This window comes from Hippoglossus hippoglossus, chromosome 24 (genome assembly GCF_009819705.1).
Source record: "Hippoglossus hippoglossus isolate fHipHip1 chromosome 24, fHipHip1.pri, whole genome shotgun sequence".
In the NCBI taxonomy this organism is placed as follows: domain Eukaryota; kingdom Metazoa; phylum Chordata; class Actinopteri; order Pleuronectiformes; family Pleuronectidae; genus Hippoglossus; species Hippoglossus hippoglossus.
This window is the reverse complement of record NC_047174.1, coordinates 17,863,552-17,879,322: the sequence shown is the minus strand read 5'-3', so window position 1 is coordinate 17,879,322 and position 15,771 is coordinate 17,863,552. Positions and strand designations below refer to the sequence as shown.

The window sequence follows — 15,771 nt, the reverse complement described above, 5'->3', positions numbered from 1 at the left end:
CACCCATAAAGCAGAGTAACACAAGTCGCCAAAGCCATGGCTGTGTCTGAAATCACTCACTAGTCCCTATATAGTCCACTATATAGTGAATTTGCAATTTTGCCGTGCTGTCCAAATGCTCAGTGAAGGTTTTAAACCCTATACAGTGGACCCATTGTTTCCCACAATGCATCGTGAAAAGTAGTGTGCAACCGATGGTCACAAACCAAGCAATATATCAAAAATATCAAAATCATCAAGAGGATACAGAAAAGACGGACAGGTTTATATCTGTGGTAAGACCCGAGCAGATTCATATTAAAGTGTGAAATAAATAAATACAATTTGCTGTGGGATTTTCCACTGGCTGAAGTTGTTGTTGTACGTCATCATCCTGCGACAGTTACGTAATTGCGGGCGCAGAAAAAATGCTCAGAGTTGTGTCTGGAAGCGTTTCTTCCTTTGCCAATGAGCTCACGCTATAGTCCTCTACATAGACGTCCCTATATAATAAGGTAGGGGCAAGCGAATGAGTGGGGGATTTCGGACACGGCCCATGTCAACACAGGGTTTCAGTCACAACCGGGGCTTTAGTTTTCTTCAGTGCAGGGAGCTATAGGTTAACTCGGCTCTGTAGCTCCAATAATCTGCCTACCTGTAGTGTAGAGTACAAGAGTGGCTTGCGTCTGAGCCCATCCCGGCTGAGACGGTGCTGAATTGCACTGTGCACAACTAATGGTGCTCCAATACATAACACATACACAATGTTTGTATTGCATGGGTAAAACTGAACATTGGGGATGCAAAACGTTAGATGGTATTGGCAATGTAGTTCATCCTCTTCGCATCAAGAATAGCTGTAGCAAATGTCATGGCTGTCCATTAAATAGGTGTGGAGCTATTTTTGTCAGGAGCAAAGTGGTGGACCGATCGACCAACTGGAGCTATGCCTCTAGCATGTCTGAAGATTTACATGCTGTCATTCATCCATCAGCTATACCATTTACTGAATCCATTAGGGACCCTAGAAGGGTTCAAACCGATCCCAGCTGACATGAGGTACAAAGTGGACTACACCCTGAACGGGTCGCTAGTTTATCACAAGGCCTGGGGGGGGCTGGTAGCAGGTGTCATGCACAGTAGCCTTAGTACAAGTACAACCCTCAAAGATTGCCAGAACCATAATATTGTGTTATAGTATGCTTGTGGAAAAAGTAGCATACGACCACAACATGTCTCCAGAGAATTAAGCTGCATTTTCCACTTACAATAGCCCATATTACAGGAACACTAAATAATGCAGCCAATTCTGTCTCAACAAAAATCAATCAAATATATAGACTGATCGCATGGCTGCAGATTTTGACCTGATACTGATTTCATCACAGGTTTAGAAGCCGTGTGAATCCAGGCTTCGGAGATGTTCTTCGTGTTGATTAAAATGTCAAAGATCAGTGATACATTAGCTGGAGGTCACCTTTAAGCTGCACTGTGATAACACATCTACAGCTACCTCCAGTTATCACTGCACAGCCAGTCACAGCTGCAAGGACAGTGCATCTGGACGTCTGCACATGTGTGTGTGTACGTGTACTGTATGTTGCTTTGTGCATTCATTCATGTGTGTATTTGTCTCGGTGTTAGTGCTGTAGGGAAAATGTCCTCTCCAGGGGCCAGTGGAGGGCCCGGGGGCTTGAGTTGACAACACTGATAACCAAGATCAGCTGCTGGAGTAATGAACCTCCAGCATAAACACACACACACACACACACACACACACACACACACACACACACACACACACACACACACACACACACACACACACACACACAAAGCGTGCAGACGCAGCTTGAGTTTCGGAAGGGTGGAGGGAGAAACAGATGTCACACTGAAGCTGAGAGGGGGCTTCTTCACAGACTCACTTGTACCTCAAGGCAAAATGTCTGCAAACACACACACACACACACACACACAACAGAGAGAGAGCATCCATCTGCAGAGCACAGAGCAGTCTCCCTTTTGATGTCAGTCCAACATGAGGCAAGAGGACAAAAGAAGCATTGCATTGCGAATAAGATAGTTAACAAACTACAACACTAGTCTTATGAGCAAACACCGATGTGCAAAGTACAAAAATCCCCACACAGCAGCCTTGCAATTAGAAAAGTACATTTGTGCTGCAAACGACGTGCATTTCAAACACGTATAATACCCTTAAATGTGTCATCTGTCCGTACAACGTGACGTTTCATCAGCAAAACGTTTTGCATTTAAATTTCCACCGAAAGGTGCAATGCTCCTTACACCTAATTGTATTCTCATTAGCATAGTAATTACAATCTGCACAGCACAAGTGGGATGGTGATGATGATTGGTCCGCTGCTTACCTTCCTCAGCAGGTTGCAGATCCTCTCAATATTCCGCAGTCTCTCCCTCTGTAAGAAGACAAACACAGGAAGGGGTAAGTTTGAGGAGTCACACTTGATCCAATTTGTTTTGTTTTTTGTGACGGGCTGAGTATGCTGATATGTGATCAAAGAGGAAGCAGAATAGAAATAGTGCACGTATCTAGACGTTGTAGGTGTCGAATGGGCCTGATGCTCAGTACGAGTACCCTTCCAGAACGCTGCTCAAACTTATGAATGATGAGAAGCTACAGGAACGATCACAGCCAAATATACTTTACATTAATTATACTGAACATGAATGCACCGCACAAACTCTTTTGACGTCTTAAAGGCTTGGATTCAAGTCCAGCTCAGACTTCAGACTTGACAAAATCACAAAGGTGCAGTTAGACCCAAAGAGAAAGTCCGCAGAAACTCCAGAGGCTCTCACTCAGACATTTGCTTTCACACATACACCTCGTCCAGACGAACTGCGGGGATCTGTCAAGTTCAGTGCACGTCTGAAAGCACCTTGCGACTACTAGTGGATCCAGGTAGTCTTGCTATCAGCTGCCATTATCTGGTGTGTCTTTGTAATTGAAAGCAAAGGAGCTACATGGAGAATCAAAAACATGTACTGCAGAGAAATGAATTGCATATATTGTTAACTACACCCACCCTGTAGATCTTTGCATGTCTCCATATAAGAAGTGCAGTGTGATGGCACAACTATTCATTCACTTCATTTTGGGGAGTGAGAAAAATTTGAGTTTCTCTCCAGCAGTAGTTGTCTTTGTTTACACAAGTTAGTACATTTTAATATGTCTATGGTCTTTATGTGTATTCAGCTGTAAAATGCCTAAATCAGCAATCGCCACAATGCTGAGGCACCGTTTCAACGAAGCTTTTAACATCATCATCAAATATTAACTGAGCTCCTACCGAGACCCAATATGGAGTGGAGTGGCAGCGCAGTGTGTTCCACAGGGGGCGATGCATAGCTGCGGCAGCTTATAAATCATACATGGATCTGAGCGCCACACTGTTTGTGGTTTTTTGTCCATTTGACTTTGTTCCTCTTGGACTGGTTGCGAGTCAACAACAGAGTTTCCATGGGAACGATGGAGTACTTAAAAAAAAAGCATTTGGGCTCACACGCAGTGTTAAAGCCAGCATGTCAAAAGATGAACTGATATTTAGCCGCCAAACAAAAAAACTGAAAATGTGCTGAAATAATTGGACTGAAAACACATAATGGAAACACTATTTTGAGTGTTTTCTGGTCCACATCGGCCTGGTTTCTGGGATTTACTTACTTAAAGCCACAGAGAGAGAATCTGTGTCTCTATACTTCACACTGTAGCCTACATTCAAGAACCATGGGTTTTAGCTCACCTGTGCATTTTTAATATCATGTGGGTTTAATGCTGAGTGCAGGGAAGAAGTGTGCTGAACTACAGTGCAAGTAGTCATGCAGCAGTTTGTGTGTGTGTGTGTGTGTGTGTGTGTACTTGTACTTTGTATTTTTTGTGAGGACCATTTTGAGCATAGACCTTGTGGAGTGAGGACATTTTGGCAGATCCTCACTTATTGGTTTAACTTACTCTTAGAAGGTCTAGGTTAGGGTTAGGATTAGGCATTTAGTCGTGATGGTTAGAGTTAGGAGATTTTGATAGGGAATGCATTATGCCGAAGAGTGTCCATGGTAAGATAGAAGTACAAGTGAGTGTGTGTGTGTGTTGGCATGTGTCAAAAACACGCAGAGGCAGGAGCTCACTTAAAATCTGCAAGAGATATGCTTATGTGTGTGTGTGTGGAGGAAATGACAACCCTCATCACACACACACACACACACACACACACACACACACACACACACACACACACACACACACACACACACACACACACACACACACACACACACAAACTGGTGGCTTTTGCCAATTTAAAACTGGCATGCATGTTATTTCAGGCAAACAGCAACCCATGAAATATGATTTTTACTTAGCCGAGGGCTCCACTGAGTCTCCTTACTTCCCTGCGATTTGTCTTCAACTTTGCATTTTTTCAGACTTTGTGTCTCATCTTTTTTACATTCAGTTTATTTCAGTCCATTAAAAGCTGTTTATTATTATAAGACAGTTATTTATCCTCTCCTGTGCATGTGGAGTGTATTAATATACACAAATGAATGACAACATGCTGTGCCACACAGTCTTTATCGACTGTGTGGCACAGCATGTGTTATTTTACTTTTCACATTTGAACGTGTTACCATGACTCTTTTGGCAGCTTTTAACACCTCCAGCCCTTTTTTGATGAGTATGTCTGCATATGTGTCTATGTCTGAATCTCACACTTTGATTACATTGGTTTTTTTAAGAATAGTTCAACATATTGTCTGTATAATACGGAGCTAATACCACTTTCATGTCATATTATAGTTTAAATAAATTGCAAATAACCAACTTGTATCATACGTGTACGACTCATCCACTGTGGTGTCAATCAATTAACACTATTTCAACCATCACACCACTGTCGATAGTCTTAATAACGGTAATGACATAAGGCAGGACAGCAAACCAGCACTTTAGCCAAAGATGCTGTAAACAGGTGCTCATTAGATGGATGAACTGTCCAGAAATATCATGTGCTGTTTAGAAAACATCATTAATCAGTGAGCTGTAGAGATGTTGGAAGTGTCTTGTTTGCTTGTTTTACTACACATCTAAGGTATCTTTTTCAACCTCTTATTGCTAAACCCTGCTCCCCACGACCTAACCCAAGCTCCTTAATGAAAGCTGTACTAGTCAAATATCAGCATGTACAAGGGTTTCTTATATCAGTGAATCCATAGATTTATTATCATTCTTAGTCCACTGTTTAGCTTATAGGCCCCTCAACTCTGTTTTTTTTCCTGTCACCATTAAAGGGGAAAATATCAGAGATTTTGAAAATAAAGACTTAAATTTACAAGAATAAACGTATACATTTACGGGAATAAAGTCATAATTTAACGAGAACATTTTTATAATGTCATGAGAATAAAGTCATAATGTAATGAGAAAAAGGTCATAACGCTAAATAAAGAATTTGACTCCTGGATCCAAAATCTTGAACCAATCTCAATTCAAACAAAATAAGACTAAAAAGCACATTTCTTGTGCAATCTTTTCAAAGTCCTGATACTTACTGGTACTGATAATGTAAAAATGCTTTATTCTTGTAAATGTATGACACAAATGTATGCAGCCTTTTTCTTATTGTCCAAATCTCCGATATATTTTCCCCTTGAATTTGAGTGACCCTAATACTTATTTTTTTTCGATGAAAATGCTCTTAATTGACTTTTAATTAGGTACTGGCTGGTAAACATAGTGGGGAATTGGGCCTAACAGCTAGGTGACCGAAACCACAACTCAAAATGATGCTAAATGTGTGTCTGCTGGATGTGCACAGTAAATAAGCAACTGTGCCGAGTTCTACTTGCTGTTGCATTCATTAGAAGTTGCATTTCAAAATTGATCTTTACATGTAGAGGGCTTAGCATTTCCTAGCATATGTATTGTTGAGTTTTTACTATTTAGCACTATCGTATAATTACAGTTTTTCTAGACTGTTACAGACATTTCTACTGTTAAATGTTTAATTTATGTTTGTGCTTTAAATAATGAAACCAGAGGGTCTTGGGTGGGAGGCTGCGAACAAGTCTGAGATAACCCCACTGTTACAAAGGAGAGAGAAGAAGCTGAAGAGAGCAGAGTCAAAAACTAATATGTAAATGAGTGTGACAATCTTATCATTTTGTAACATTTATTCTTAGTCTTGCGTGTGTGTGTGTGTGTGTGTGTGTCTGGGACCGTGTGTGTGTGTGTGTGTGTGTGTGTGTGTGTGTGTGTGTGTGTGTGTGTGTGTGTGTGTGTGTCTGGGAGTGTGTGCAGAGAGACAGGCTGATAAAAGTGTCCCGACTTACACTCTTTCAATCTCCCATCTCCCCCCCAAATGCCTCATGTGGCTTTACCTCATTTCACAAGAGCATCAGAGGGAAGCGTGGGAAAAAAATGTGAGAGAAAAAATATATTTCGCTCTTCCTTTTACATTTTCATTATTTAAAATGTTTTGAAGTACAAGGAGAAGCCACTTCAGCGGAAGCAAGCTTCACTTTGAAGTGCAATATATACGGGAGATGGGCAAAAAAGGGAATCTACGATTGGGAGGAGGAACGGCGGTGTGGTGTGGTCGGGCTCAGACTTTGCATTCACAGTGGTGGATTACATTTTCCTGCATATGCGTGTCCAGGAACTCTTTCATGTTCCTCAAAACAAGGAATTTTAACCCCTTCCTCTGTCCTCAGTATGACCTCCATGCACATTAAACCAACATTCACACACACACACACTTGTCTTTCTGACAAAAACACACCACAACAGCCATGAAAGGACCAGTCTGGTGGCCAATTATGTGCTGCTAATATCTATTTCTGGTCGAGAACATGCATCTCATCAGGAACTGGACAATTTCACTCCTGCAAGGCATCATCTCCCCTCGCCTTCATCTGCTGGCGGGTTTGAATGAGGACACAAAAATATATCCCACTCAAAACACTGTGTGTGTGTGTGTGTGTGTGTGTGTGTGTGTGTGTGTGTGTGTGTGTGTGTGTGTGTGTGTGTGTGAGTGTGAGCCTTTGTGAGTGCGTCTGTAGGTGCATGTGCACACACACTCGCAACTGTCTACTCATTAGCAAGCAATTAGGTTGATGGCTCTTTGAAATGTTACTCAGCGAGAATTTCCTTGACAAGCGAGAGTGGCGCGGCAGTACATTATAAACAGGAGCTGGGAGGAGGGAAGCTGGAGTGGAGTGGTGGGAGGGGAGGGGGGCTTTAAATCGACCTTTATTTAACCGCATCAATTAGGAGCAAACTCTCATTTACAGGAAGCGTCTGAGCAGTGTGAGCTTGATTGGACAATGGACGGGATGTTCATAATGTTAACAAACTGTCCAAATGCTGTGAAATAAATTCCCTGTGTGACTAAAGGAAGACTTGAACTTGAGAAGGGGAGACAGGCGTGGGGCAGCGGGGGGGGGGGGGGGGGGGGGGGGGGAGATGGACAGATACGATGTGTGGGTGGGTGTGTGTGTGTGTGTGGGGGGGGGGTCATTTAAATGGCATGAAGAGGCTACAGAAGCTGACATCACTTGTGCTTGTGCCCTTGGTGCATCCATAAGCCATTTAAACAAAACCATCTCTTTCCTTCATCTCCTTCCTCAGTTATCACTCTGGCTGCATCTGATATTATCATCGCCCACGGCTGTAGCTTTATCCCCTCATAATAAAATGTGTGTGCGTGTATAAAGACATGAGTGTGCACCCTGGTTGGAGTCTGTCTGCATATGTGCGACAGTGACACAAGCTACAGATGTCATTAGCATTGGAGACATTCAATTCTCAGCACGGTGGAAAACAATGCAAATAGAGCGCGAATGCATTTTCGTCATGGGACGTCTATGTGTGTGTGTCTGCATGTGAGGGAGTGATGGGTGTGAAATCATGACAAACATGCACAGCAAGCTGTGGTTTTGCAGCGTGGGAGAGAATACGTCGTCATGCATGACAAAGTGTGTGAGCACGTAAGTGTGCATGTTCACAGATATGCCTGTTTGCTTCTTGCTGGCAGCAAAGGTCCAGTCACACCAGAAAGCAGCACTGCAAAGTTCATTCAACCACCTTCGTGAAATAAGTGGTGCTGCACGCTGGATGACTACTTGCAGAGCTACTGTAGCTGGTCAAGCTAATGGCTGAGACCCAATGGCGCCTTGATTCTTCTTCTCTTGCAGACACAGGTAATTGGTAGATGAAGCTGGCCACTGATTGGGAGCACAGCGTTCACAGCCATTACATCAGCTGCCACCTCACGCCTCAGCCAAACCACCTGTCATTCAACTGTATGACGGCGACCAACACATGTATCCGCAACCCGAGTGGTGTGTGATTTCATTTTATTATAACCAGTCACATGATTGTTGATTGCCCTTGTTCAGAGCAAGAGAGAGAGAGTGTGAGAAAGAAAGTGCGCAATATATTTAGAGCTGTGCCACACTAAGAGTTGTCTTAGTTCAATCTGATTTAGCTGTTTAACTATGAAAATTGAAACACAAATTTTGTCTTAAGTCCTATCAAAGACAAAGGCGGCCATTTGTATTAGGTCAGATCAAAGACAAAAGGCTTCCATTTTGTACTTGACAAAATAATTTTATGTAGCCTAGATAACTATGATTTGCCCTCCAGCACAGTTGGTTGCTATCCGCCACTAGACCGAACGAAGAAGAAGGTGAAGCTATCAAATATCAAGAATAATAAGAGATACAGTACCGAAGGGGGAAGGAGAAGAGGAAGTAAGATAGTGAAACACACACAAGAAGCAGTAGATGGTGGTTGCCACTCGCCAAAAAAAACGAACGAAGATGAAGAAGGAATGAAGAGAATAATGGATGAGTCCCATCGAGCAAAGAAGAAGAAGAATTATAGTAGGTACTAATGCACCTTGATTTTGGTTGTCAACTGCCAATAAACCGGACAAAGAAGAAGTAGAAGAAGAAGAGAACAGTGCACTAACACAGTGGATGGCAGTAATGCACCTTGACATTGGTTGCCACCCGCTAATAAACCGAACAAAGGAGAAGATGAGCATCTTAAGGCGGTACATGCACCTCAACCAATGCACCTTGACGTTGGTTGCCACCTGCCAATAAACCAGACAAAGAAGAAGAAGACCATTTTGGCCATTTTGTATTCGGTCAGATAAACAAAAAAAGTAATTTGTCTCTCATTTATTTTGTACATAGTAGATGTTGGGCTTGAGGAGAAAAATGCACCCCCTGAGTTGTACATTAAAATAGGCAATGAACCAATCCCTGCTGACATTGGGTGAGAGGCGGGTTATGTCCTGGGCATGTCATTTAGCATATATAAACATTATTTCAAATATGACTTATGACAAAATCTTTTCCTGTCCTTATCCACTTATTTATATACTGCTGTTAATATAGTTCTCGTTTTCTTATCAGCCAGGTGGCTGCTTGCTTACTTCAATGAAGAGGTGGTCTAGAAATGCAGGTAATTTGCAGTAAAGTACATTTTTTCTTTGTGTGTGTGTGTGTGTGTGTGTGTGTGTGTGTGTGTGTGTGTGTGTGTGTGTGTGTGTGTGTGTGTGTGTGTGTGTGTGTGTGTGGGACAGGTCTACACAAAGTGAGGTTCCGCCCCGAGGGAACAGGCTAACAGAAACTACTAATTATCATGCGTGAAAGAAAAAGATGAAATGCCGAAAGATAGGAAGAAAGAAAGCGGGTTGGGAGACATTTTGAAAGAATGTGTGTGTGTGAGAGAGATAGAGAGAGCATATATATATCATTTCTGTGAGTGTGTGACTGGGTGTGTGATGTGTGTCTATGTGAACTGCGGCTGAGTACTGCAGTCAGGATGAAATCTCAACCCGACTGATAAAGAAAGATGGAAAAGTGTGAGATTCTCAAACTTGATTTCAAAACACAAGACGCTTGAAAGAATCAGTGCTTGTAAACTGTTATCACTTACACAAAGTCATATTTTAAAAGTCACACATTACAAGCTGTATTGCTTACAGAGAGTCTAGAGGCCTTGATCTTTTACAGATGAAGTTAGGGTACATAAAGTAGAAGATTCAATGATTTATGATTTACATGTGTAGCTGAAGCCAAAATGAAGTTGGCCAAGTTTACCATGGAGAGCAGGAAGCAGTCTGACAACAGTCTATAATCCAAAGTGAAGAATAAAACACTGACCATCACTTCTAAACCCTGAAACTATAACACTCTGCAGACATGCATACAGTGGACCGATATCCTCTCTAAGAAATGTGCTTGAGGCTTTTAAGTATTTTACTCTTTAAATGTAAGTTTAATGGTAAAAATATTGAATAGAAGAGTCTCTTAACATTAATGAATAACTTAAATATGTATTAACCTTTAATTAGTCAAATCGTTATATCTAAAGATATTAAAAACAAAAGGAGTAGGAGCAGCAGTTACCAAGCAGCAGTACCAATAGGTTCCCTTTTTTTTAAAGACTTCTGAAAGGACAGGGGAACTTTAGGGTCCAATTAGACTTCAGTGTCCCCCTGGCCCCTCCCCTCGAGCTATCCATGAAATGGGCAGTTCATATCGTATTAATAATGATATGTTAGTAGTTTAATATCGAAGATAAAAAGTTATTCTTTTACATAATATCCAGGCCCTTTATAGCCCCCCCATGTCTAAAGCGTCTGCCATGTAATGTCTTCTTATTTAAATTCATGGTTTAACAGAACTGGAAACTATTAGTGTTCTTTACTTGGAGCTGTGTGCTGTTTCCCTCTGCTGACAGTGCTAGGCTAAGCTACCCCCATCCTGGCTTCAGCTCTGTACATACCGCGCACACGTGGATGGTATCACCCTGATAATCCGTCACACGATGAGACACTTATGAAGTTATGTTAAATATTCTAACCCTGTCTAGAAACCTTATTTATTGATCATTACTTTTCCCAAATCCACAATCTTTCTAGGCTTTTCTGGTGCCTGCGGGATCTCATTAGAAAACTTTAAGAGCAGCTACAACTTTAACAATATATTAAATGGATGCTATGAAAGAGAAAAAATACATTTAGGGCCACTTTCTTATTCTGAAAATGGGTAGCAGTGATGCATTTCATATAAGAAGCAGGAGGCAAAGGGGAAGGGTGGGTTTAGGAAAACATGAGAGAGAGCGAGAAGAAAGAAAAGGGAAGAGAAAATTAGATGGAACTTTTGTGCCCATTCCCCTGCTGGATTCTTTGATACATTCTGTATTGCATAATGATATGCAAATATGACAAAGTATGAAAGTGGCAATGAGTGGGGAAATCTGGTCTAATGCACTGTTTTCACACTCTTGAAAATGCCTTTCAAGCTGACGAATTCTTTTCATTTCGCCTCCTCAGAAATCCTCATTCATGCATCTCTCCCTCCTTCTGTGTGTCTCCATCGCTGACTCTTCCTTTGCTCTCAGTTGGTTCATCTTTCTCTCTCCCTCTCCAACTTTTCTCCCCTCTCTCCGCCGCTCATCCCCAAGGAACTATAGAAGTCAATACTCCAGAGGATCTGTGCAGTCCAGAGCTCTTAAGTCAAAGTCACCTCCAAACTAACTGTTTGTGCTGTACTCCAGCACCATGTATTATTAAGAGCCAACTGTGTTAGTGGAAGCCCAAAAGACTCATGGGAAAGGGATTTAGCGGGCTGGAAGTCGTCCTAGAGCAACTTCACTTGGGGCATGCTTTCCTACGCTGGCCAACACTAATGTGCATTACTCTCCACAGCTTCTCCTGATTGCTGGCGTGGCAATTCTGAGGAGCAACGAAGCAGAACATATTTACTCTCCTTTGTTTGTTTTGCAGTTCCTCAATGTGACAAAAGGTAAAAGAAAGAGTTTGAGGTGAAGGGTGAAAAAAACGTGTGGGTTGCAGCAAAACACTGCAAGGCTCAAAAACGACCCCTTTCTCTCACATTACACTCACGCATATAATTTAAAATGTAAACATACAATTACATTTTACATTAAATGCATTAATGCAGATCTGCTAGGGCACAGTTTAAACCACAGCATTTGATTAACAAAAAAGGTGTATTCCTATTTAAGTAGCAGATGGGATACACAATATCACTAAATATTAAATTCCAGCGTTAGCCGGAAAAAGTCTTAAAAGCAAAGTAGGGATGGGTTGAAATGATCAGTATTATCTGTGAGTGTGGCAGTGAGTCTGCTGCTATGTATCTGTCAAGGTGACACTCGAGCCTCAATGTATCATTTTGGGCTGTTCCTGGTGAGAAATGACAGTGACGAGTGAAACCTTGATCTAACAGTGAGACACTGGAAACAAACAACATCCACCTTGTGTAGTGAAACATCATTTGTCAACTGATTCACATGACACACCAGATGAATTGGACCCCAAAAATAAAAGCATGGTATCTGCAGCATTTTCCCACAAAGTTGATTTAATCTATGGCGGTAATGGGAGTGCATGTGCACACGCACTCTCAGGAGGGAAAGAAAAAATCTCACGAGAAAGACAGAGCATGCATTGCATGCCACAACTGCAGCTGAAACTATGAGGTCTAGTGCAAGCGAGCACATGGTAAATGGAGCTGCAAACAGAAAGAGATCTACTATGTTATTATGAGAAGTGAAAGTAATTTTTGGGTTCATTGTAAAAACTGTGGTGGGACAAATTAGAATAGGGCGGGTTGCCACAGTCTATAAAATTAATGGGAAACACTGGTATCTGAGACGTATCAATGTGGGAGAGAAATTAAACTACTACTATTTTTTTCTTTGCTAGACTCATGCCTATTGATGCTGGTAGCCAAAACAGTGGGATCCTAACTTGCACAATGCATGTCAAGATGGCCCATCGTTCATCATCTAGAGATGCATTAGCCTCTGGGGAAAGGGGACGATATTTTGCGGCTCCTGGTTTGGACATTTCCGTTCCCTACAAACTATTTTCTGTCTGACTAGTTTCTATCATCACACGAGTCAAATGCTTCTCCAAACAAAACACAAACAGAGATGTACTTTAGGTGTTTTAGGTTCAGGTGACATTTTGGCAAATCTCTAGAATCAGCCATCAGTATATGGATGCAGATCACATTAAAAGTCATTAGGTGATGCATCTCGGGCAATGTGTTCCACCTCCTCTGCTCTCCACATGGACCGTTTACCTGCGGGCAACCAAAGCCTGCTCAAACGGGGATTGGTCAAACTAGCAATAGAAACCAGAGGACATATTCACGTGCAGAATCTGTTTATAGATATTAAGATGCAGCTAATGTCAGTACATACCTCGATTTTGACACACATCATATTCCCCTGGCGTGTGTTGTCCTTTGGCCATTTAATAACCCAAAATCCTGACAGCCAGAAATGCAACTACATCTGCAAATCAGCCGTCATCTGAATGTGGCAGGAAATTATGCACAACAGACGGGCTGATTATGACACCGAAAGAAAAAATCTGCCTGCTGACATTGGAACTGAAAAACATCATCAGCAGCTACATTTTATGTTTACTTGACAAGGACCTCTAGCTTTATAATGAATTATGCTATTAGCACGGCAAAGCCTTGTAGGAAGGAGTTGTGAGTACGTCATTAAGTCAACCATGAGTGTGACTTTGACAAAGGAGATCAGTGTTCATTTCCCATTTTAACACGGACTGTAACACTCCACAATATTTCTTGACAGGAGCTTAACATTCATTCGAGTGGGCATATCAGTACATGCTCGTTTTGGGAAGGCACTAACAAATGGTGCTGCGCTCCTGAAAGATCTGAACAAGTCTGCTTTCATCACATTTGTACATTCACCAGGCATGTAGATCACCCTCTGACTTCAAATTCATATTTGATAACTGAAGTCTTGATTAAACAGGGTTTTCGTTCCCATCTTTTATCAAGAGCTTGGTATTTCAGTTTGAGAGCAGGACATATTGATTTCACGTTCAGATTTGGTTATGCTTTCACTCTAAACCCTGGGCTCAAACTTACACAGTCCCTGCTTGTCATCAAACATTGCTTCAGCTCTCTTCGCACTTGCGCTGCTTCTGTGCACGCGTAAAACGTCTGCAATCAGATATCTCCTCTGCACGTAGATTGTTCTTGTCTGTTTAAATGGTGACTAATGAAATTGTGTCGTCCTCGTTGTGGGTGCGTTTACTTTACTTCTTTGAGAGTCCTGTAAAGGTGGCTACTTTAACACACAGTTTGAGCACAAGCAGAGTAAATCTAAGCACGCACAGGGTCAACAATTAAAGTGCAAGCGCAGGGTGTTGAATAACAAAATCTGCGAAATTAATAAATCATGCCCTGAACGCTCTTGAATAAAGATAGGGGGTGAAAAAAAAAAAAAAAAAACCTGAATCTGACAGTAGTCAGGGAATTACATATTTTTGCACAGTAACCAGATAGGGAGCTTCACCCAGGATTCTGATTTCCAGTAGGATTTTGGCAATTCATTTGGGATACTTATTTATTATTTAAGATATAACCAGCCAGAGGCCACAATGAAAAACTAGCTGGAGGTGTGAGGACTGAGATGGTTTAGGGATAGTAAAAGGTCACACACAGTTTACAATGAGAGCGTTTAACCTTTTGCCGCTGTGAGCAGGATCACACCAACTGCAAATTTAATATCTATCTCCTTTTATGGCTTGTCACTTTTGTTTTATTTATATTTGGATTCAGGGGTTATTTGTAAAAGATGATTCATTCATACTTGATGCTTTGCCCCAATGTCTTGTAATAGTCTGCATGTCAGCCAGGAAGTAAGGAGAGGAGAGGCGTACAAAAAACCAGTGGGTTGCCAGCTGTCTGATTTAAAATTAATGGACAGAGAGAAAATGTGAAAAAACAGGAGTGTAGACAAGGAAAGACAGAGGCAGAAAGGGGAAGACAAGTGTGTGGATGTTTGTAGCCCTTAGCGAATGGATTGTATTCATTTCCCCAACACAAAACAAAAGACCGTAATTGAAAGAAACATGTAGGACAATATGTGTAGTAGTGGAAATGTATAAATGAGTAGGGAAAGGAAACTCACCGCATGGAGTGGATTGCCCTGATCAATCGGCACTTTGAAGTCAGTCTGGAGCTCATCAAAAGCCGTTATCTGAGAGAGAGAGAGAGAGAGAGAGAGAGAGGGAGAGTAGTGTTAGAAGGGATGAGCAAAGCAGATGGACAATATAGGATAAAATAGCATCATTATTGCCAAAAGCCTCCTGAGTTTGTCACCTTTCATGCAGAAAGTAAAGCTTTATGCATCCAGCTGGGCTGCAGAGGACCACGATATAAGACTGACTTTACTTTGTGTTTAATATTGATAAAAAAACTAGTGCATTAACAAATTTACCAAAAAACTGTCTACATTTATGGGTTGAACATGACTCATAAATCGACACCCCAGTGTTTCAAACCATCTTAAACCTTCATGGGCCAATGCTCACGTAATGTCAACCATTAGGAGTGTCTCTGCATCATGACATTTATATATACAGTATTTGAAAATGTTAACACCCTCTAATCAAAGATGGGCGGCCCCTCACCACCAGTGACCGTCTCTGTACCTCTCTTTCGCTCGCTCGCTCCAACACACACACACACACACACACACACACCCAAACCTAACGTATGCCAGAGCTCTTTATTCACTTATTTCCTCGCCTCTACTGCCCTGAGACATCAAGGTCAGCATTTAAAGTCGACATCAAACCATTCCACCTGCTGCCCTGTGAACAGAACAGGCCCTGGCATTAAACTTAATAGTGTATGTAGCCGGAGCTCTCTTGAGGG

General features: G+C 41.8%; 1 protein-coding gene across 7 annotated transcripts in view; it reads right to left on the bottom strand.

Moving 5' to 3' along the window:
- The window catches only part of cnih3 (cornichon family AMPA receptor auxiliary protein 3), a 72,200-nt gene that overhangs the window by 42,885 nt on the left and 13,544 nt on the right, over nt 1-15,771 (bottom strand). For all 7 annotated transcript variants that reach the window (XM_034580125.1, XM_034580127.1, XM_034580129.1 and 4 more), the window contains exons 2-3: nt 15,023-15,091; nt 2,370-2,417 (exon numbers count right to left, since the gene is read on the bottom strand). In XM_034580125.1, coding sequence (XP_034436016.1) covers nt 2,370-2,417; nt 15,023-15,091 — 117 coding nt within the window. The remainder of the gene's footprint in view (nt 1-2,369; nt 2,418-15,022; nt 15,092-15,771) is intronic.